Genomic DNA, 21,592 nt, shown 5'->3' on the forward strand with positions numbered 1-21,592 from the left:
CGGAGTCAGCAGAGCCGGAAACCCAACCCGGCAAAGGAGGAGATGGAACACATGAGGAAGCGATGTGGTGGAGGATGACACCACACACAGCTTCAAGGGCAGATAAGATAGAGCTCAGCAGGCTCCGGAACCTGCACATGAGCGAAAGACAGGTGAGAAGCGGGACCAAGGAGCCAAAGCTCAACTCTCGCAAACACAACTAGGGAAGAACAACTAGGTAAGTACTGTACAGAGAATCCAATGTATATGGAAGGGCTATGCCAGGCATTGCAAGACGGGCAAGGAATGAGTGACCCAGTTAAGACCACGAAAAACGGGGCCGTTACCCCCCCCTGGCAACCATTAACCCAGACAAACAAGGAAGGCCCCAGGAAGAAGCATGGAAGGGCCAAACAAAATGCCACAACCAATCCCCAACACGCATCCACAGTATGAAAACTGCAGCAAAATGTCACCTCAGAACATCCTGACAGGAACACGTACCCCAGAACATATACCCCCACCACAGTACCTCGTAACCTGGTGGAGGTGGGGCCCCTAGCTGGACTCGAGCATGGGTTGGACATGCATAAGCGTGGGACTGGATGGGTATAAATAGGAGCTGCCTCGTATGGTTCAATAGGCCTGCTGTGGTCACCTGTGTTCTGATGTTCTTATATTCGTATCCAAAAACAATGAACCAGAGCCTGGCTGAAAGAGATGCCAGACCGCATAAACTCCCCTGCAGAACGTAGGCACGAACATGTCTCGACACAATGTAGCCGAGAAGATTCCGGGAGCACCGCCAGTGGAAGAAGGCAGAGCCGCACATGCAGGAGTAGGGTAGAGGCGAAGGAGGAGCCGCACACTCATACGCAGGGAAAACCCAGCGTCCTTCCCATAGCAGCAATTCAGAACACCCCCAGGAGCTATGGAGCATGGACTGGAGAATTGAGAAGAGCAAGAGGCGAAGTGTCCAAGAGAAAAAGAACGCAGAACCCCAGCACACGTGCACACCGCCCATATCAAAACAAACAACCACGGTGAATGCGCAACAGGGATGCCAGATGAGGGTTGCTAGAAGTCGCAAGCTGAAGAAAGAAACCACGAATGTGATTAGAAAATCAGACAAAATAGTGTTGTTAACGACCGAAACCCAGATGAGAGTACACAGGGCAGCCACCAACTGTAGTCGAAAAGAGCAGTAAGGAGCGAAAAGAAACATAGCACAGCTTCCCATTTGGGCTACAAGGAGCCCAATCTGACAACCCTGTGCAGCACGAGACAGTGCATGGAGAGAAGAGACAAACACGAAAGAACAAAACAGGACCGAAAACCGAGCTCTGAGAAGGACCAACAAGCCCCAGAAAGAACCAGAAGATGACAGACATTCCAATAATACGGGAAGAAAAAAAAACCTTCCTGATCCTTCTAGAACATAAAGAAGCAAGCGTGAAGCACGAAAGCACAGAAGACAAAGTTGCACCCGAGACCAAAAGTCATGCAGAACCCCGAGAAGAGGGGAACATGATGGTGAAGGCCCGTTCCAAGAAGAAGGGTAGAGAAATTATGTAGATTAGATTATTAGGTAGATTATGCAGTTCAGTTTTGGTCGCCATATTATAGAATGGATATAAATTCACTTGAACGTGTCCAACGTAGGATGACTAAGTTAATTCCCCAAATTAGAAATCTTTCATATGAAGAAAGATTAACAAAGCTTAAGTTGCATTCACTGGAAAGGCGAAGAGTTAGGGGTGACATGATAGAGGTTTACAAGTGGATAAATGGACATAACAGGGGGGATATTAATAGGGTATTAAAAATATCAACACAAGACAGAACACGAAACAATGGGTATAAATTGGATAAGTTTAGATTTAGGAAAGACTTGGGTAAATACTGGTTCAGTAACAGGGTTGTTGATTTGTGGAACCAATTGCCGCGTAACGTGGTGGAGGTGGGGTCCCTCGATTGTTTCAAGCGCGGGTTGGACAAGTATATGAGTGGGATTGGGTGGTTATAGATAGGAGCTGCCTCGTATGGGCCAATATGCCTTCTGCAGTTACCTTTGTTCTTATGTTCTTATGTTAAATGTACCCCGCCAACAGGACGGACCCGACGGATCAAGGGGACAAGGAACCGATCCCGGGGAGAGGCCAACTCCCAAAAACATGTACAGAGAGTGGGGGGGAAGAAAAACACCCCTCCTCGTAACCGCAAGCCCCGCCCAGAGGGTAGAAAAACCCGGGTCTAACGACATCCCCTCATCAGCCCTGGGAACCCACAAGGCAGGACAGGGGCCGAGCTGTTCCCTCAAAGCCCCAGCCTCACAAGAAAAGATTTTGGAATTGGAGCTCCCTGTATTTTGGCCGTATAAGGGCGTTTTCCGGATGTTCGAATCCCGAATAATCGGGTGGTTACAGTATTTCTAGTGCTACTAAGCTTATTTTTTTCCAGGCACTGGTTCAGGTTTGCATTTTCTAGCTGTTCTTCCCAGTTTATTTATGTGAAGTTCTGGTTTATTTGCTCCCAGTTTATCTGTTTATTATTGAAGTTGAATTTGCTGAAATCACCGGAAATCTGGACTGGTTTTGAAGGTCTATTCCCCATGGTTGTCATAACTTCAATTAAGTTGTGATCTGAGTAACAGGTATTTGTAATCATTATGTTCCTGATCAATTCATCATTATTAGTGAAAATGAGGTCCAGCGTGTTCTCCTTCCTAGTTGGTTCTACTATTTGCAGGTTTAAGGCAAACCTGTCGCACATCCGTAGCAGGTCATTTGCATGTGCCTGTTCATTTAGGCTACTTCCTGGTATTCTTTCTGATATTACTGTGTTAGCCAGGTGCTTCAATTTCAGGTGCCGTAGGTTTAAGTCCACAAGCAGGATGATGTTCGGAGCTGGATTTGTGAGGTTTTCCAAGCAGTGTTCTATTTTCATTAGTTGGTCTTTAAACTGCTGAGGGTTTGCCTCCGGTGACTTGTATACAAGGACAATAACTACATTTAGAATCTCTATTTTGATTATCAGCACTTCCATCATATCATTTGAGGTGTTTAGCAGCTCAGTACAGATGAGTGTGTCTTTGATGTAGAGGCTGACCCCACCCTGCAGCCGGTGTTTCCTATCACATCTGAAAAGATTGTACTCTGAGATCCATATTTCACCATCATGGTAGTCCTTTGTGTGGGTTTCTGTTAGGGCTGCAAACACTGCATTTGCCTCATGAAGGAGACCATCTATTAAGTGAACTTTGTTGAATTTGCGTGTTTTTATACCCTGGATGTTGGCAAATATAAATGATGTTATCGTGTTAGTGGAAGTGCTGGATGCCTTACTTGGTGTTAATATCTGAGGCTCTGGTAAGGAGGCCACTGTGTTTGCGTCCAGGGTGTGTTGTTTTGGAAGTGATTCGTCCAGTTTTGGTAGTAGGACGGGTGTTGTGTGGTGTAGAACCTGTGTGCTTGTTGATAATTTGTATTCCAGTCTTGTGGGTATCTCCCTTCCCCTCTGTAATCCTGTAGTGGTTCCATCTGACCGTTCCTTTCTCTTATATTTACTACTCTGTTTCTGCCTTCTTCTAAAAAATTTCCAGTAGTGTCATATTGATCTTCCCGTCTATAACGCTGTGTACCTCTCACGTGGAATTCCGGACACTGAAGATTGTAGCATTTTTTGTCCCTAATTGAAAATTGACATAATTTAGGGTGGAAGTATCTACACCCTGTTCCAAAACGGCATGTACCCCTCACCAACATGTTCCTGCATTTTCGAGGATGCAGAAAATGGCATTTTGCTCCTAATTTTCCATATTTGCATATTCCTTTAGCATAGAATTTGCAAATGTGTTCCGGTTTTGCGTTTTTCAAGGTATTTATATCTGTGTCTGTCTTGTCTACCTCTTTATTGGAGCCATCTCCGTTTTTCGTCCCAATTCCTTCATCTATGCACTCTGTCTCACTGTTGCTCTCATCGTTTATATTACCTGGCTCTGCAATATTGCTGTTATTTTGTACCACAATACCCTCTTCCTTCACACTACTGCTGCGGGTCTCTAAACTATCTGTTCCTGAGTTTTGGTTGTTATCCAATGTTGTCTTTTCCCAGCCCGCATATATCACTGGTAGCTTGTCTGTGAATGATAATCTCTGTGACTCGGGAATGTTTTTCATCAGTTTAGTTATGTTCTCTAACATTAATCTGTCATCTTTGGAAACCCAGTTAATTCCTTGCCTCTTTGTGCAGCCTTTGTGCAGCAAGGACAGCCATAAAAACACCAAGGAAGGGAGCCCACTGGTCAGACCCATATGCCACGGCTGGAGGAAAAGGCTCGGATGCCTCCGTCACCACCCTGGAAGGAGCAATCCCTGAGACTGCCCGCGTCTCAAGACTATTGAAACCCCGCCCCGACCCCGAAACCCACAGACGGTTTAGAGCCGGATGCAGGTGGGGGAACCAGACTGAACCATAACAGGGGAAAGACAAGGGGGTGCGGATGGAACCAAAACCAAAATGTCTAACTCCCCCAAGACTGGGTCCCTATAACCAAAAGAGGGCAGCCTCAGGGCTTCCGAGTAGCAAACAACCAAGCACGTTGAAACCATTGGAACCCAACGTGCAACGCCTGTGCTGCCTGTACCCACATAGAGTCCTCATTTGATTGGGTAACTAAGTTACAAACAAGCAACAAAACTCACAGGATTCCGGGTCTAAGGTATCACCAACCCAGCGGGCAGCGTGACAGAGACAAACACGGTGAGAGTCACCGTGAGATAAGGGGACAGAGCAACCCTCAAACTCGCACCCATGGGGGAATTCTCAGGGTCCTGAGACAGAAAACATGCTCAGGGAAGCCCAGGCAGGGTACTGCTAACCAGCGCCAAGTCTACCAACAACCTTATAAGTACTGAACCCCCGGGATGTGTACACTCATTGGGACCAAGCAGGGGGTACCACCAGAAATACAGAAGTGTACAGATAGGGGGCAACCAAGCAAAGGCAGACCCCCCACCAAGCAGGGAAAACAAAAACAAAAATAAAACCCCGCAAGAGGAAAACGTACCCAGGCAGAAAAGAGCTGGCCGCCATCATAGGTGAAAACTAGCTTCGCAGTACTCCGCGCCCCTACCAGTGCAAACTGCCTCTTACCCTAAAGCGAACAAGGGAGCCAGAACGCCCCAGCACACAAAGGGCGGCCAAAAGCTGAACAGCAAAAGACCTGGCAGAGGCAGAACCCAAGAAACTTGTGGAAGGAGACCCCAAGGCCCAAGGACAGTACTTACTGGGCACTTAGGGAAGGTAACCTTAGGTGCATGCAGCCTGAGAACTGAAGAATTACTCCTGGCTCACGTATCCCCATGAGACAGCTACCACACCATAAAGGCAGAGAGCTGAAGTAAAAAACCGGAGCCAGAGCACAGGATTTCAGCCTAGCGCATCAGCCTCAGAACTGAGGTTTTGGATAGCCAGCACAGGGGGTCTGGGGCTCCTCCTTCCCCCTCCCAGGGAGGGAAAAGCTGTGCAGACGGCGGCGAGGCGATGTGGCGACGTCATGCTTGTTTTTGTTTGGGGAGTTCTGTCCACTAGTTCGGCTTTTAGTCGGATTTCTTAACCAGAATAGTGATTTGTTTTGGGATACTTACCTTTATGGATGCTTGACCCGGTCGATGGCAGACACAGAATGCTTCCAACAACATGGGGGTTTCTATAGGCCATTGCTCCTCGTGCTTCTCTAAGAGGGACAAGTTCTGGCTCGTGGTCCCCGGTAGGCCTACGAACTCCTTTCCCACTGACTGATGCCAAAGTCTAATATTAGCAAATATCAGCCTGGATAGCTCCGGGGAGCTGACGGGGCTCCCCCCCCTAGAAAAGGCGGTCAACTGAGTTCCACATAAGAAGTTGTTCTGGAAACTGGAACATATTAAATGGGTGACAGGTAAGCTTCTAATATGGATGAAAAATTTTCTGATAGAAAAATGAGGGCAGTAACCAGAGGCAATGTATCGAACTCGAGAAATGTCACAAGTGGAGTACCAAAGGGTTCAGTTCATGCACTGGTAATGTTCATTGTCTACATAAGTGATCTAACAGATGGAATACAGAATTATATGAACATGTTTGCTGATGATGCTAAGATAATAGGGAAGATAAGAAACTTAGATGATTGTCATGCTCTTCAAGAAGACCTGGACAAAATAAGTAAGGTGGAACTTCAGTTGATGACTGCCCTAGCGTACAAATTTTTTGGTATACAACATCAAATTCATCGTAAAATTTGAATTGGTGTAAGATGGTTTACTGTAACTACTCAATTATTTGGGATTGGAAAATGCCCTTTAAACGGCCAAAATCGTGACCGGATAAAGTTATCTCAATATCTGGCCAAAATGTCTGTGGGAGACGGTTTAGCTCCGGAGCCGGTTAAAAGCTGGTTTATCCGGATAAAAAATCGGAGCTGGTTAACTTGCTGCCGATGTTACACTATCTGGAATGTCACCCGGATAAGCATTGAATTGTCCGGATATGAAAACCAAGGGGCGGGCCGTACCGTATTAATCCCGTCTGGCTGTAGCTCGAGGGGCATGGTGGAGGAGGGGGTGGGTGGTGTCGGGAGGGTGGGAGAGGAGCGTTGGGAGGGACCACCTGGGTACAGGAATTACCATTAATTTTAGAACAATTCATCATAGCCAAAAACAAAAGAAATACTAGTAATTATGTAATAACAAATATATAAGTTTCCTAAAAACAATGTGCACAGGCTGAAGTTTCCTTAAAAAATATTGCAAGTTTTTCCTCCTGGTGGCCTACGTAACATGCTATAGCTGCCCCAAGTGGACCCGTCTGACACTGGTCAACCCATGTGCTCCCATCCCTCGTGTTATTAGTAAGTATCCACTCAATATAACGGCCTCTTTTATACCGATCTGCCGGTATTAACGACCGGTTTGGGAGACCGGTATCTGGTCGATATTACCGACGGTCGGTATTGGGTTTGTTGTGGCATCAGCGTCCCCTCACATGGCAACCAGGCCACCGACCTGGATCGTCCAGAGTCATATATTACATCTTAATTTTCTTTTAAAATGATTCACTTTAATGAAGAAAATTGTAAATTATTATTAATAAAATATTTTGAAACAGTTTTTATTAAGCAAAAGTCTTTGTTTTCTTATTAAATACCTTTTATAGTATAGGCACTAGGTATTTTTTTTCCCACGGACCTAGAATGTACTCCGCCGGGCCATGTGTTCCCATTGTTTACCGTGAACTCGCGCGGCTAGCTTCAATTGTGAAGGATCTTACTGTACTGTAATTGTGATCTTCTTTTTAATTTACAAAATGCCAAAAGTTACCCAAAGGAAGCGCCTGACAGTTGCACAGAAGCTGGAGTTAATTAAGAAACTTGATAAAGGATATTCTCATGCACGAGCAGCAGCAGAGTTTAACATCGGGAAAAGTACAGTAAGTGACATCAAGAAACAGAAGGATACTCTATTAAAATATGTGAGCACAACAGAGTAATTACCTAAGTGTAATTACCTAAGTGTAGTTACAGGATGAGAGCTACGCTCGTGGTGTCCCGTCTTCCCAGCACTCTTTGTCATATAACGCTTTGAAACTACTGACGGTCTTGGCCTCCATCACCTTCTCACTTAACTTGTTCCAACCGTCTACCACTCTATTTGCGAAGGTGAATTTTCTTATATTTCTTCGGCAACTGTGTTTAGCTAGTTTAAATCTATGGCCTCTTGTTCTTGAAGTTCCAGGTCTCAGGAAGTCTTCCCTGTCGATTTTATCAATTCCTGTTACTATTTTGTACGTAGTGATCATATCACCTCTTTTTCTTCTGTCTTCTAGTTTTGGCATATTTAATGCTTCTAACCTCTCCTCGTAGCTCTTGCCCTTCAGTTCTGGGAGCCACTTAGTAGCATGTCTTTGCACCTTTTCCAGTTTGTTGATGTGCTTCTTAAGATATGGGCACCACACAACAGCTGCATATTCTAGCTTTGGCCTAACAAAAGTCATGAACAATTTCTTTAGTATATCGCCATCCATGTATTTAAATGCAATTCTGAAGTTAGAAAGCATTGCATAGGCTCCTTGCACAATATTCTTAATGTGGTCCTCAGGTGATAGTTTTCTATCTAGAACCACTCCTAGATCTCTTTCTTTATCAGAATTCTTTAAAGATTTCTCACATAATATATAGGTTGTGTGGGGTCTATGTTCTCCTATTCCACATTCCATAACATGACATTTATTAACATTAAATTCCATTTGCCAAGTGGTGTGCTACTTCTGGTGCTGCATGTTCGAGAAAAACAGTAAAGTCTGGTCAGTATCCACAATTGGATGCTGCAGTGTATAAGTGGTTTATTCAGCACCGCACAATTGGCATGGCAATAAGATTTGAAGAGCTTAAAGTTGCAGCAAGTAAACTTGCCATTCAATTAGGTATAAAAGATTTCAGTGCAAGTGATGGGTGGGTTGGAAGATTTAAGGCTCGGCATAACATTTCAAACACCAAAAAAATTTCTGGTGAGGCGTCAAGTGCTGATCCCACTAATGTTGATTCATTCAAGGCTAAATTAAACGAGTACATTGTCAGTAATAATTTAAGCAAATATCAAGTATATAATGCTGACGAGACTGGGTTTATGTGGCGAGCTGTACCAAGTACATCCTTAACCAGTAGGATGCAGGAAAATATTCCTGGACGAAAGATAAGCAAGGAACGGCTCTCAGTCTTGCTCTGTGCTAATGCTGATGCCTCTCACAGGACAAAATGTGCCGTGGTAGGCAAGTCTAAAAATCCTCGAGCCTTAAAAAATATAATGCAGGCATTACCTGTAATATATTACAATTCTAAGAAATCATGGTTTAATCAAACAATATTTACGGACTGGTTTGAAAACCACTTTTGCAAAGAAGTCAGAGAATTCCAGATCAACAATTGTGGAATAAAGGCCAGTGAGGTTAAGGCATTGTTGCTGCTAGATAATGCCCCTGCTCATCCCATTAGCAAGTTAATTTCAAGGGATGGCAGAATAAAATGCATGGCACTTCCACCAAACACAACATCCTTGATCCAGCCCATGGACCAAGGTGTTATCCTTGCTGCTAAACGTATGTACCAAACAGCAATGCTTGAAGATGTTTTAGTTGTTTTACCTAGCGAGGAAGATGAATTGACAGGAAAGGATACAAGGGCTCAAAGAACACTAGAAAATCTAAAAAAGTACACAATCAGGGAAGCAATATTCCTCTGGGCTAGGCTTTGGAATAAAGTGAAAGAAACCACGCTAACAAATTCATGGAAGAAACTGTTAACAGAGAGGCCTAGATGTGAAGCAGCAGTATCTGATAGTGAATTCGAAGGTTTTGAAAATGAAGCCAATGATTTTGAAGGGTTTGAAGAAACGATCCGAACAATGTTGCTTCAAGCTGGTCAGGGTGTACAAGTGAATGATATCAATGAATGGTTAGAAAATGATTACGATCCTGGTTATGAATTGTTAACTGAAGAACAGATTGCGCAAAGTGTTCTCGGAAATGACTCTGATGACTCGGACGATGTTGGTGAGGCTCTGCCTAGAGGTGTCGGATATCAGAAAAGATTGGAACAAGTTGAGGAACTCATTGAATATTCAATAAAAAGTAAACATGAGGTTATTGGAAATTTTTATGTACACCTTACAGCCTTAAAGCAATGTCTCAGAACGTTAGCCAGAGAAAATCAGATTCAGCCAAAAATAGATAAATTCATGATTTCAACGGTTCGTGAAAAATCTTCGTCGACAAGCCATGCTGCACCCGTCGATGCTGAATTACCATCGACAAGTCGTGGAGCATCCGCCAGCAATGAATGCTCTGCAAGCGATGCTGCACCCGTCGATGCTGAATTCCCATCGACAAGACGTGGAGCATCCGCCAGCAACGAATGCTCTACAAGCCATGCTGCACCCGCCGATGCTGAATTCCCATCGACAAGTCGTGGAACATCCGCCAGCAACGAATGCTCTACAAGCCATGTTGCACCCGCTGATGCTGAATTCCCACCAACAAGTCGTGACAAGTCATCCACTAACAATATAAAATATGATTGAAAGGCATATAAATTAGAGTAAAAAGTGTTGATAGAGTACAGTATTGTAAGTGTTAATGATTAATTAAGCCTAGACAAAAAGATACTGTACAATGTAAATATACAGTAGAAATAATTGTCAATAGTGAAGTAGTATTAGAACTCATGTGAATTAGTAGTAAGCCTAGCTGTTGTGTGAAGTGAGTGCCTGAAAATAAGTGTACATACAGTATGTACCCTGTATACAATATAAACAATATAAAGCAAGCGCTGCAGAGGATGACGTAATCTTCACAGCTTCGTAATCTTCAGCTTCATTAAAAGTAAGTCAATTTACCAATTTTATTATAGTATTACAAGATATTGTTTTTTTTCAACAAAAGCTACATATTAGTCTCTGCAAATGTATATTCTATCATCAGCAGAGAATAGGTGAGCTCAAAATATTTCGTCTTGGCTAGCTCTCAGTGACAAGGCTCGATCGCCATTATTATGGCATGGCCGCCACAGCCTGTGTTGTAACATTAAAAATACATTACCTGCACTGTTCAGGGTAAATCAAAACACATCTCAAAAATATTATTGAGAAAATATTAACTTGCTGATTGATACATGAAATATTTTGCAATACAAAGGAATGAATCAATTTTTTCCCACCCATCTGGGCTTGATCAGACCGTGTTCACACATCATCCATGCAGCAGCCAACAACTGGCTTAATCGTCGGTGTGGCACTAAATTGGAATGCAATTACAAAATGAACTTTATTTAATTTTAGTTATACAGTATAAAATATATCCTACCTGAATGTTACTTGAAAAATTACCCGACCTGACTTAACGTCGGAAATAACGGAGCTCTGGAAATAACAACTAGGGCTCAGCCCCATATAGGCCATTAAATTGAGTGGATACTGGTGCAGCGCCATTAGTGAAATATTTTTTTAAACAAGTTTTTTATTTTCATAGTAACTGAACATTTTTGACCAAGACTATATCTAGCAGCAGCATCAATCGTTCTGGAGGTGTTAACACTTTCGCGCTCTCGGCGCTCAAAAAAAATCAATACCCCAGATGCTTTCGGCACTTCGCGCGCCTACGCGGTAAGACCGAAAAAGTGTACACTCTTTTGACTGTCCTGACAATAATTGAAGGCGCACGTATTTAAATTTGGTATCACTGTGTTCGCAATGAAATTGTCTATAAGAGCATACCTATAAAATGCCGCCCAAGCATAAGGAGTATCAACACTAAATAAAAAACTATGCAGATCACTCGCCGAGAGCGCCAAACAGCAACAAAATGTTTCCACTCTCTTAATGGTTGCGAAGCCTACAGTTGTCCTACATCGCTAATTTTGGTATCATTGGAATCGCAATAAAATTCTCTACACGGACATATGCATATGAATGTTTAATATAGGTAATTGCCCACCCGCAAGAGTGTGTGAAGTGGAGAGTAGTTAGCCGCGAGCGCACTGGCGAAAACACAGGGGGGAAATCATGCTTGGAAAGTTTATACATTTATACGTTTCCTGACCCTACTTTTCCATGTACGTATTTCTTTTTTATACCAATGTGTTCGCAATAAAATTTTCTATAAGATGAAATGTATAACATTTGTACAAAGCATGTGTAAGAGAAGCGCCAAATATAGAACCACGTCGCTCAGTATGCGTTCGCGGCAGAAACGAACGCATTGTTTTCGTTCGTTTGATGTTTGTCATGTTTATACTTGTTGAAACATTTTATAATTTGTATGACAGTGATCGCAGTAAAATTCCCTACACAGACATATACATAACACATACAAATATTTCCCACGTGTTGGATATATCAACGGCTAAAGGGAACCCACTGCCACACGGCCGCCACACCCGCCACACCCCCAAACATACTTTGTGTTTTTGTTTTTTTTTACTCATAGAAGTTTATGTGATATAATATTCATTCTGGTACCAAAAAATTCGCAAATAAATTCTCTACAAAACGTATATAATATAACTTCTTATAGATGATAAAAAATTCCAAATAGGTGTACTTACCCTGTCTATGTTGATTGAAGATCAACAGTTGAGCATTTTTTCTTCACTCCACCATCTTCAGGCTTCTGATCCTGAAGTTGCTCATCTGATGTTTCTTAGGTGGAGTGAAGCTGTTGCCGGTGGTTATTTTTTCTCCACCCAAAATATCTTTCTTCGGTGGTACCTTGTGTAGCAAGGCGCAGCGCACAGTGCCACATCACAAGTTTTACATCCATATATCACGTCCCTCCTTTTGCCAGACTTGAAACAAACAGGCATCTTCTTTTTTTAGCCAAGTGCACGAGTTCATGCGTCAACTTGTAGTTGAGACGTTGTTCTGAATCTATAATTCTTGTATTTCTAGGATGCACTGGAGGAATATTGTCTTCTACAGGAACCACCAAACTTGTAGTAGAATCTTCTATGAAATCAGAAACATCAAGTGGTTCTATGTCCTCAATGTCCATTTCAGAATTTGTGGTTGATGAGTGGGCTTGAGGTGTTGAGGTGAACAGAGGACGCCTTGCACCAGATGGCCCGGGTGTTGAAACTGCCACGTCAGCAGGAGGAGCTGCGCTGGCATCTATGTCGGGAACATGTGGTATACCACGTGACCGGGTAGGCCGAGATGCCATGTGTTCGGTGAGGGAGAACGGGAATTTCATGGAGAAAAATCTGAGAGTATCCCCATCCATTTCGGTTAAAAAATGGAATTTATAGAAATATTTTTTCGATGGACGAGAAAAGTAGGCTGTTATGCGGAATCTTAAGAAAAAACAGCGACGAGTTATCTCTAATCTAAAGCGCGAAAGTGTTAAGAGGAAGAAGGTTGTCCTAATAATTAAAGACAAGTTACGTGTTATACACCTCAACCAGTGCGGCGTCACAGTGCTGCGCCATTGGTGAAATATTTTTTTTTTACACAAGTTTTTTATTTTCATAGTAACTTTGAACATTTTTGGCCAAGACTATATCTGGCAGCAGCATCAATCAATCTGGAGGTGTTAAGAGGAAGAAGTTTGTCCTAACAATTAAAGACAAGTTACGTGTTATACACCTCAACCAGTGAGGCGTCACAGGCAAGCCAAATGCCTTCAACAAGCGAGGCGTCACAGGCAAGCCAAATGCCTTCAACAAGCGAGGCTTCACAGGCAAGCCAAGCGCCTTCAACAAGTGAGGCGCAAGCAAGTGCCTTCAACAAGTGAGACGCAAGCAAGCGCCTTCAACAAGTGAAGCCTCATAGGCAACCCAAATGCCTTCAACCAGTGAGGCTTCAGCAGCTGGCAGTCAAAACTAACTTTGCTTAATGAACTGTAGAGTAATTTTAAGTGTTAATTTTAGTGTTGTGTTAGAATAGGTTATGTAAATTGCTAAGAATTCTTAACTTCAAGATGTGTGGCATCAATCAAAAAGACGAACACCAACAAGGTAAGTTGAGGTTTCTAGTTGAATATTTAATAATTATATGTGGCAAGGCAATTCAAATTATGTTGTTTGTAGTATAAAAATAGTTGGAAATAGTCACTTTTGGACTCAGAGGTGAAAAAGTACCATTATCCGGAACACGTGAATATCCGGCTGGGGGTCCTTCCCTTGTAGTCTGGATAATCGAGTGGAGACAGTACTTGGAAGACAACGTCTGTTCATGCGCGTATGGATCAATTGAGCGTGTGGTGCTGGGGGCGTGGGGTGAGGCACTCTTAGTTTGTCTACAAGTCTATCCCGCGTAGTGACGACCATGGCCGGGCTTGAATTCATTGTGAAGAATTTCATTGTTTGCCTACTTTATTTTCCTTTTTTAACATAGAAGTTCATATTATATATCATGCCATGGGTCCCAAGAAAGTCAGTGGTTAACTTCAACCTAAGAAAATAATTGTGAGGATGACCAGAGGAAAAACAAGAGATCATTCGCAAACATGAAAATGGTATGAGGGTTGTTGAACTAGCTAGGCAGTACAACAAATCCATATCAACAATATCCACCGTAATTGTTAAGGAAAAGGACATTATGAGTGCTAAAATGGCAAAAGGAGTAACATTTTAGGCAAGTGTTACAACATAGGGAAAAACAAGTGTCGCCAGACAGGTTTTTAGTGTTAAAAACAAGCAGGTCCTAGTGGTATACAGGCAAAATGTAGGAGAATGAGTACCCCAGAAAAGTCATCACTGCCTGAAGTTATAATGGAAGGGGACTCCCCTTCCAAACACTAACACCTATCCTCCTCCTCACCATCTTCCATACGCCAACAAGAGTCCTCATTCAAGGTAAGATATAAATGTTGCATTGTAGTTAGCACAAAATGTGTGTTATTCGGTATAAAATGTATTTTTAGTTAATATTTTTGGGGGTGTGGAACGGATTAATTCAATTTGCATTACTTCTTATAGGATAATTCGTTTTGGTTGATGAATTTTTGGATGACGCCGCATCTCTGGGAACGGATTACGATCGGAAATGAAGGTACCACTGTATATGTAGCACCACTTGGCAAATGGAATTTAATTTAAATGTGAATTTAATGTGAATAAATGCCATGTTATGGAATGTGGAATAGGAGAACATAGAAAGTTCTCACGAAACACGAGAACATGGACCCCACACAATTTATAAATTACGTGAGAAATCTTTAAAGAATTCTGATACAGAAAGAGATCTAGGGGTGGTTCTAAATAGAAAACTATCACCTAAGGACCACATAAAGAACATTGTGTGAGGAGCCTATGCTACACTTTCTAACTTCAGAATTGCTTTTAAATACATGGATGGCAAAATACTAAAGAAAGTGTTCACTACTTTTGTTAGACCAAAGCTAGAATATGCAGCAGTTGTATGGTGCCCATATTTTAAGAAGCACATTAACAAATTGGAAAGGTGCAAAGACATGCCACTAAGTGGCTCCCAGAACTGAAGGACAAGAGCTACGAGAAGATATTAGAGGCATTAAATATGTCAAAACTAGAAGATAGAAGAAAAAGAGGCGATATAATCACTACATACAAATCGAGGAGAAGAAAGAAAGGAGAACACTCTGTCCAAAGACCAGGACGGCTCAGGCGGTGCATGAGCAGGCCGGAGGTAAAACAACGCACGAGACAGCTTGCGAAACGGCGCAGAAGTAACATCGATACCGAAAGCAAGCTGCAGCAGCTCCACCAGCACCGCATGATACGAAGCGACAGTATTAGGCATAAGATGACGGTCCAGGAATAACCAAGAGAAAGGACAACACCACCCGAACCGAAAGCAAAGATCAACGACGAAGGGACAAAAAGAACCGGAAGGATCGCCAGGAAACTTCATACTGCCGCCGAGAGGAAGCCCGCAGGTGGGAAACCAAAAAGGAAGCCACCTGATCACCACAGAGATGGTGATAAACAAGAGTCAAAAACACCAAACGCGAAGACTCTCGGTGAGAGCGAACCAGTCTCGTACTGGACCTGGCCGACCTCCTGAAAGAGGCGGAACCGCAGAAAACCCTCTGGGTTCGGACACCGAGCAAGCAGTGCCTGAAACCACATCTGGGCCAGCCACCATGGGGGCAAGAGGACTACTTGCTCCTAGTAGGTCTCCAAGCGAGACAGGACCTGGAGCAACAGGTGAACCGGGGAAAAGAGGTACAGGAACCCCCACCTTGACCAGTCATGCCGAAAGGCGTTGATCCCGACAGCCTCAAAGTCGGAGAAGGGCGCCACATAAACTGGAAGACGCCTCGACCATGCCGACGCGAAGAGGTCCACCTCTGGGTGTTCGAACGTCCGGCAGAGCCAACTGAAGGAGTCGGTGTCGACCGTCCATTCCGTGGACAGGGGAACGAACCTGGACAGGCCGTCCACCAGGACGTTGGACACCCCCCGGACATGAACCGCCAGGAGAGCCAAACCCCGAGAACTCAGCAGAAAAGTCACCCAAAGCGACCAACCCCAAAAAGCCAAGGACCGCATCAAACCCCCCCTCAGTTCAAGCAATGAACCACCGGGCAGCAGTCCGAATGGAGCCGGATCGTCGATCCGCGGGCGGCCCGAACCCTCCGAAGCGCAAACCACACCACCGTGAACTCCCGCACCGTGCTGTGGACCCGACGGAAGGACGGATCCCACCGCCCCTGGCTTGCCTGGTGAGCACTGGTCACAAAGCCCCAGCCGAGAGACGACGCGTCCGTGAACACATCGAGCGAGGGTTCAGGAAGGCGCTAAGACACCGAACCCTGAAAAACCCGAAGAGGAAGCCAGCAACGCAGCATGCGATACAAAGTTCCCGGGGGGCAAACCCAGCAATCGCGAGATAGGCAGAAGGGACGTCCATGAAGGAACCAGAACAGCCGATGAAGCCAAACCCGACACGGCAGGTAGACCAACATCACGAAGTTCAGGCTCCCACACAGACCCTCGAGCAACCGCCGGGTGACCCGGGAGCCTCCCAGAAACGGGCACAGGTGAGACTGCAGTCGAAGGAGAGACGCCGGAGGAAGAGACAAGGAAGCGGTCCAAAAGTCCCACACAAGACTCGGCCAGGTCCGAACCTGGGAGGGAACTAGACGGGACTTCCGCCAGTTCACAAGGAACCCGAACCCAGCGAACTGGGAAAGCACCAAATCCCTGGCAAGCAGACACGCGGACCGACTGGGAGCCCAAACCAGCCAGTCGTCGAGGTAAGCCAACACCCGAACACCTAACAGATGCAGACAGGCCACTACGACCCGGGTAAGGCGTGTGAACACGCGAGGTCCCAGATTCATCCCGAAAGGGAAACAATGAAAGCGGTAGCACTGACGCCCCACAACAAAACCAAGCCAGTCCCTGAACCCCAGAAGAATAGGGACGTGCCTCAAGGTCCAGGGACGCCATCCAAGGGCCCGGCTCCAACAGAAGCCAGACCTGGGACAGAGTGGTCATCTGAAACAAGGAGCAATAAACCCAGGGGTTCAGACAGGACAAGTCCAAAATGAACCGCAGGTTTGCACAGTCCCGTTTCGGAACTGGAAACAGGCGGTAAACCCACCTGAGGGACGTCGTTTTGACTATGCCCAAGCACACCCACTCCAAGATGACCCTACAGAGCGCAGGAGAGGAAGCCTGCCCCAGACCCCCCCCCCTCGAAGGAGGAGGAGCCACCCAATGCCACTGCAGGCCCCGAGAAATTACCCGAAATGCCCACAAATCGTGAGACCAGACGCGAGCGAACAGAGCAAGAACCCATCCCAAGATCCCAAGAACCCCCCCACAGATCCGCCAATTGGGTGAACCGCGAAAGGGCTGCTGCCCCTTACGAGAACCTGACCTGCGCGCAGAGCGAACAACGCGCCGACCAGGCACAGGCGGGATCGCAGGCGGCATCGGCGCCGAACCTAACACCTGTGGCCTACCCCGACGAACGGAACCACGAGCCCTGGCATGACCCCGCCAGGAAGGAACCCCCCGGTTCCTCCCGCGCACCAACAACTCAGACATAGGGCGGCAGGTGGAAGAAGCCACCTGAATATAAAGCTCAACTGCAGAAGCCTCAAAAAGCAGAGAACAAAACCGAGAAGACAACCTAAGAACCAGGGCACAAGCAGATTCGAAAGAGGAAGCAAGGGCCGCCTGACGACACGCAAAACGCGCAACGAAAAACCGCAGCAATGCCTCCCGCAGGATTGGTGCAAACAGCTTCAACATGGCAGATGATGCCCGAGCAGCCGAGACCAAGGCGCCAGACCCAAGTGTTATCTTGAGATGATTTCAGGGCTTTAGTGTCCCCATAGCCTGGTCCTTGACCAGGCCTCCACCCCCAGGAAAAAGCCCATGACAGCTGACTAACTCCCAGGTAGCTATTTACTGCTAGGTAACAGGAGCATCAGGGTGAAAGAAACTGCCCATCGTTTCTCACCGGCGCCCGGGATCAAACCCGGGACCACAGGATCATGCGTCCAGTGTTTTGTCCACTCGGCCACCGGCTCCCTTCTCTCCCTTCTCTCTCAGCCAGCGTCTCCACATCCTTCGCAAGCCAATCCGAAGACAGCTCCAGGAGGGAAAAGAAACGCAGGACCGAAGCCAAAAAGCCACAAGCACGCAAGTCCTCAGGCACAAGGGCAGCCGACAGGGAAGGAACCTGCACATGGAGCTGTACCGCACCAACATCCCGCAAAAGGGCAGGAGCGAAGAGACACTCATTAAGATGCTCAAAATCGTCCCCCAGGTAAACCTGGACCACACTTGGATTACTCAAATGTGCGGGTCCGACAGAACTAGTCCCAAGCATCCAACAAAAACAAGGGGCAGTCTGCAAGCCAAGATAACCCTGGAACCTCATACTGGAACCACCCAGTAAGGGCCCGACGATCCAAACCTGAACGAAGAAAGATCCATTATAGAGGCGTACTCCGGGTCAAGCAGGAGGTAAGCCGCGATAGCCAACCGCACCTCAGGCGGGAAGCCGAAAACCTTGGTTAAGATGGAACCGAAGAATCCACAAGGACACGGAACCGTGCGGAACTCCAATGGAGCCCAAGGTCCCCAAGACAGCTCCTCAACCTCGGGAACCTCCACATCAGGACCCCGGGGCCGTGTCGTCTTCGAAAGCCCCAGCCTCACAAGAAAAAGCCGAGGCAGCCGAAAGAGCCGGAAGGGAAGGGGCCCACTGGTCAGACTCGAATACCTCCGCAGCCACCCCGGACGGGGGAATCCCCGAAAATGCCTGAGTCTCAGAAACCTCTAAACTCTGCCCCGACCCCGAAGCCCTCAGACACTTAGGGGCCGGAAGCAGGGGAGATGGGGAGGACCAAATGAACCACCAAAGGGAAAGAACGAAGGGGGTGCGGATGGAACCGAGGCCGAAGTGACCAATATCCCCAAGTCCGAGTCCCTATAGACAAAGCGGGGCAGCCTCGGGGCATCTGGGGAAGTGAAAACCTGAGCGCGTTGCAACAAATTAAACCTACCCTGCAACGTGCAAGCTGCTTGCACCCGAAGCAAATCATCATCAGATTGGGTGAATTGAGTCACGAACAAGCAACACAGCTCGCAGGACTCAGGGTCGAATGTGTCACCGACCCAACAGGCAGCATGACGGAGGCAAAAACAATGAGTGTCACCCTGAGACAAGGAGACAGAGCAACCCTCAAACTCGCACAAAGCGAGAGGGGACGCAAGGGTCTCCTCCATCGGACCCGAGAGCCCCGCGGGGTTTTCCAGGGCCCCTAGACTGGGTCTGCTAAAGGTTATCCCAGGCAGGGCACTGCTAACTGGCACCCCAAACTACCAAGCGAAATGCTAAAAGCTTAACCCACAGGACGTGTCCACTCACGAGGGCGAAGCAGGGGGTGCCACCACAAAAAACGACCTTAATATAAGGAGGGTGGGAGGGCACAAGGCAGACTCCACCCCCTCACCAGGCAAAAAGAAAAGAAAAACCACGCAAGTGGACAACATACCCAGAGGGAACAGAGACAGTCGCTGTTATAGGTGAAAACTAGCTACGCAGTACGCTGTGCTCCACCAGTGCAATAACTACCACTTACCCCAAGGCAAACAAAGGAGGAAAACCCCCCAAACACTCGGGGCGGCCCAACGCCAAGCAATGAAAGGTCAACAGAGGTAGACCCAAGGTGACTTGTGGAAGAGAACCCCAAGCCCCAAGGGCGGTACTTACAGAGCACTCTGGGAAGGTGACCCTATGCACATGCAGCCCGAGTACCTGAGAATAATACTCCCAGCTCACATGACCACTGTAAGAGCAGCACTGAAAAACAAGGAACAGCACTGAGAGAAGACCAGAGCTGGAGCCACATGACTATGCACGATCTCATCAGCTGAGGAACTGAGGCGGGGTTTGCCGGCGCGAGGGTCTGGGGCTCCCCGTTCCCCCTGCCAGGGAGGAGGGAGCTGCACAGACATGCAGCGTGGCTCGTGTGACGTCATGCTTGTTTGCTCGTTTTTCTTTTGGGGAGTGGACAGAAGTCCACTCGTTTGAGGATTTTTGTTGTTAACCAGAATAGGGGTTTGTTTTGTGGTGCTTATCTTTCTGGGTGCCTGTCCTGGTCGATGGCAGATACAGAATGCTCCAAATCACATGTGCATTTCTATGGGCCATTGCTTCCCGTGCCTCTGTGAAGGGGGCCAGGTTCTGGCTCGTGGTCCCCGGTAGGCTAGAACTCCACCCACATCGACCGATGCAAAATAGTTAGGGTATCCATATCAGCCATGGATAGCTCCGGGGAGCCGAAGGGGCTCCCCCCCCTCCAGAAAACCGAGTGTTGAATGTAATGAAATACCAATTTCTGGGTGAGCTCCAGAGGCTCCCTGAAGCTATCACATAGACTAAGTGCCATACTACTAGGTGTCATCAGTTGTAGAGTTATATTGGGGGTTTAGTGCTAACGAGCTTGCGTTAGTTTCAAGATATTTGATTGTTTAAGTTGTAAGGGACGTTCGTTTGGCAGTTTAACGGTTTTGTTTCTTTTTAACCCAGCAGTGTTATTGAACCCAGTGAACCCAGTATTGGTTCACTACCTTTCTAGATATGGGGTAGTGCAGTGCTACCTGCTGTCGGCACCTTTCTAAGGACCAGGTTTTGGCTCTGGTCCCTGGTAGGCCAAACAAAAGTCTCCTGCTGATGGATCCCAGCTACTAGGTCACTAGTCAGAGAGATAGCTTCAGGGAGTCACAAGGGGCTTCCTTAGAAACCAATAATTTTTTCAGTAACCAAATACTGTACAAAGATGGGTTGAATAAGATAACATGAATCTTGTATCACTCACCTTGATGATGATGCTGGTGACCAACAGCAATAGACTCTGCTGCTTGAGATTGTAAATGAGTTTTTACCTGAAGAAAAAAATTAAATCCTGCCATAATATAAAGATATTTAAATATAAACAGCAAACAAAACAAAATGAGAATGTACTCTGAACAGCACTATGTACTGTACCAAAAAGAATTGTTAAATAATAATGTTCTACTTTATATGATTTATTAATGTTACTTAAAGAAACAGTTGGCCCACACCATCTGTGAGTTCAGCTCTCATGAATTTCCCTATCCACTCAGTGGGCATTTAATGCAAAACTTGCCTGAACTTGTGGGCTGCATTCCCAATCTACAATTTCATTTAGGTTTTTGTGTCTTACACATCACTAGGATTATAATTTTGCACCAGACTCCTCTAAAATGTTTTGCAGTATATACTGCATCACTGCATCATTGGTGAATTTATAAATTCCATTTATACAAGTACATTTGTTGCAAGGATTTGGCAGTAGTTGGTAATAACATTCAGATGGGTCTTTTATTTAGGGGGATGGATTTTTTTTTTATGTCTCTGAAACCCATACATATTTCTCAAAACAACCTTAATTGTGTTCTCTTTGAATTAGCATTAACTGCAACAGTTTTACCAGGATGCATCTCTCAAGGATAGTGAGGGTTGACTGAATTCTTAGTCAATTCTGATTTCAAAGAAGAATTCAAAACTATTTAAATTGCAGTACTGTATTTCTTAAGCATAAACATCGAATGATCATT

At 45.8% G+C, this 21,592-nt stretch overlaps 1 protein-coding gene across 2 annotated transcripts in view; it reads right to left on the bottom strand.

The window, feature by feature from the left end:
- The window catches only part of LOC123772178 (solute carrier family 25 member 35), a 133,666-nt gene that overhangs the window by 27,275 nt on the left and 84,799 nt on the right, over nucleotides 1–21,592 (bottom strand). For both annotated transcript variants that reach the window (XM_045765230.2, XM_069311296.1), the window contains exon 4: nucleotides 20,830–20,896. In XM_045765230.2, coding sequence (XP_045621186.1) covers nucleotides 20,830–20,896 — 67 coding nt within the window. The remainder of the gene's footprint in view (nucleotides 1–20,829; nucleotides 20,897–21,592) is intronic.

This window comes from Procambarus clarkii, chromosome 69, assembly GCF_040958095.1.
Source record: "Procambarus clarkii isolate CNS0578487 chromosome 69, FALCON_Pclarkii_2.0, whole genome shotgun sequence".
NCBI classification, from domain to species: domain Eukaryota; kingdom Metazoa; phylum Arthropoda; class Malacostraca; order Decapoda; family Cambaridae; genus Procambarus; species Procambarus clarkii.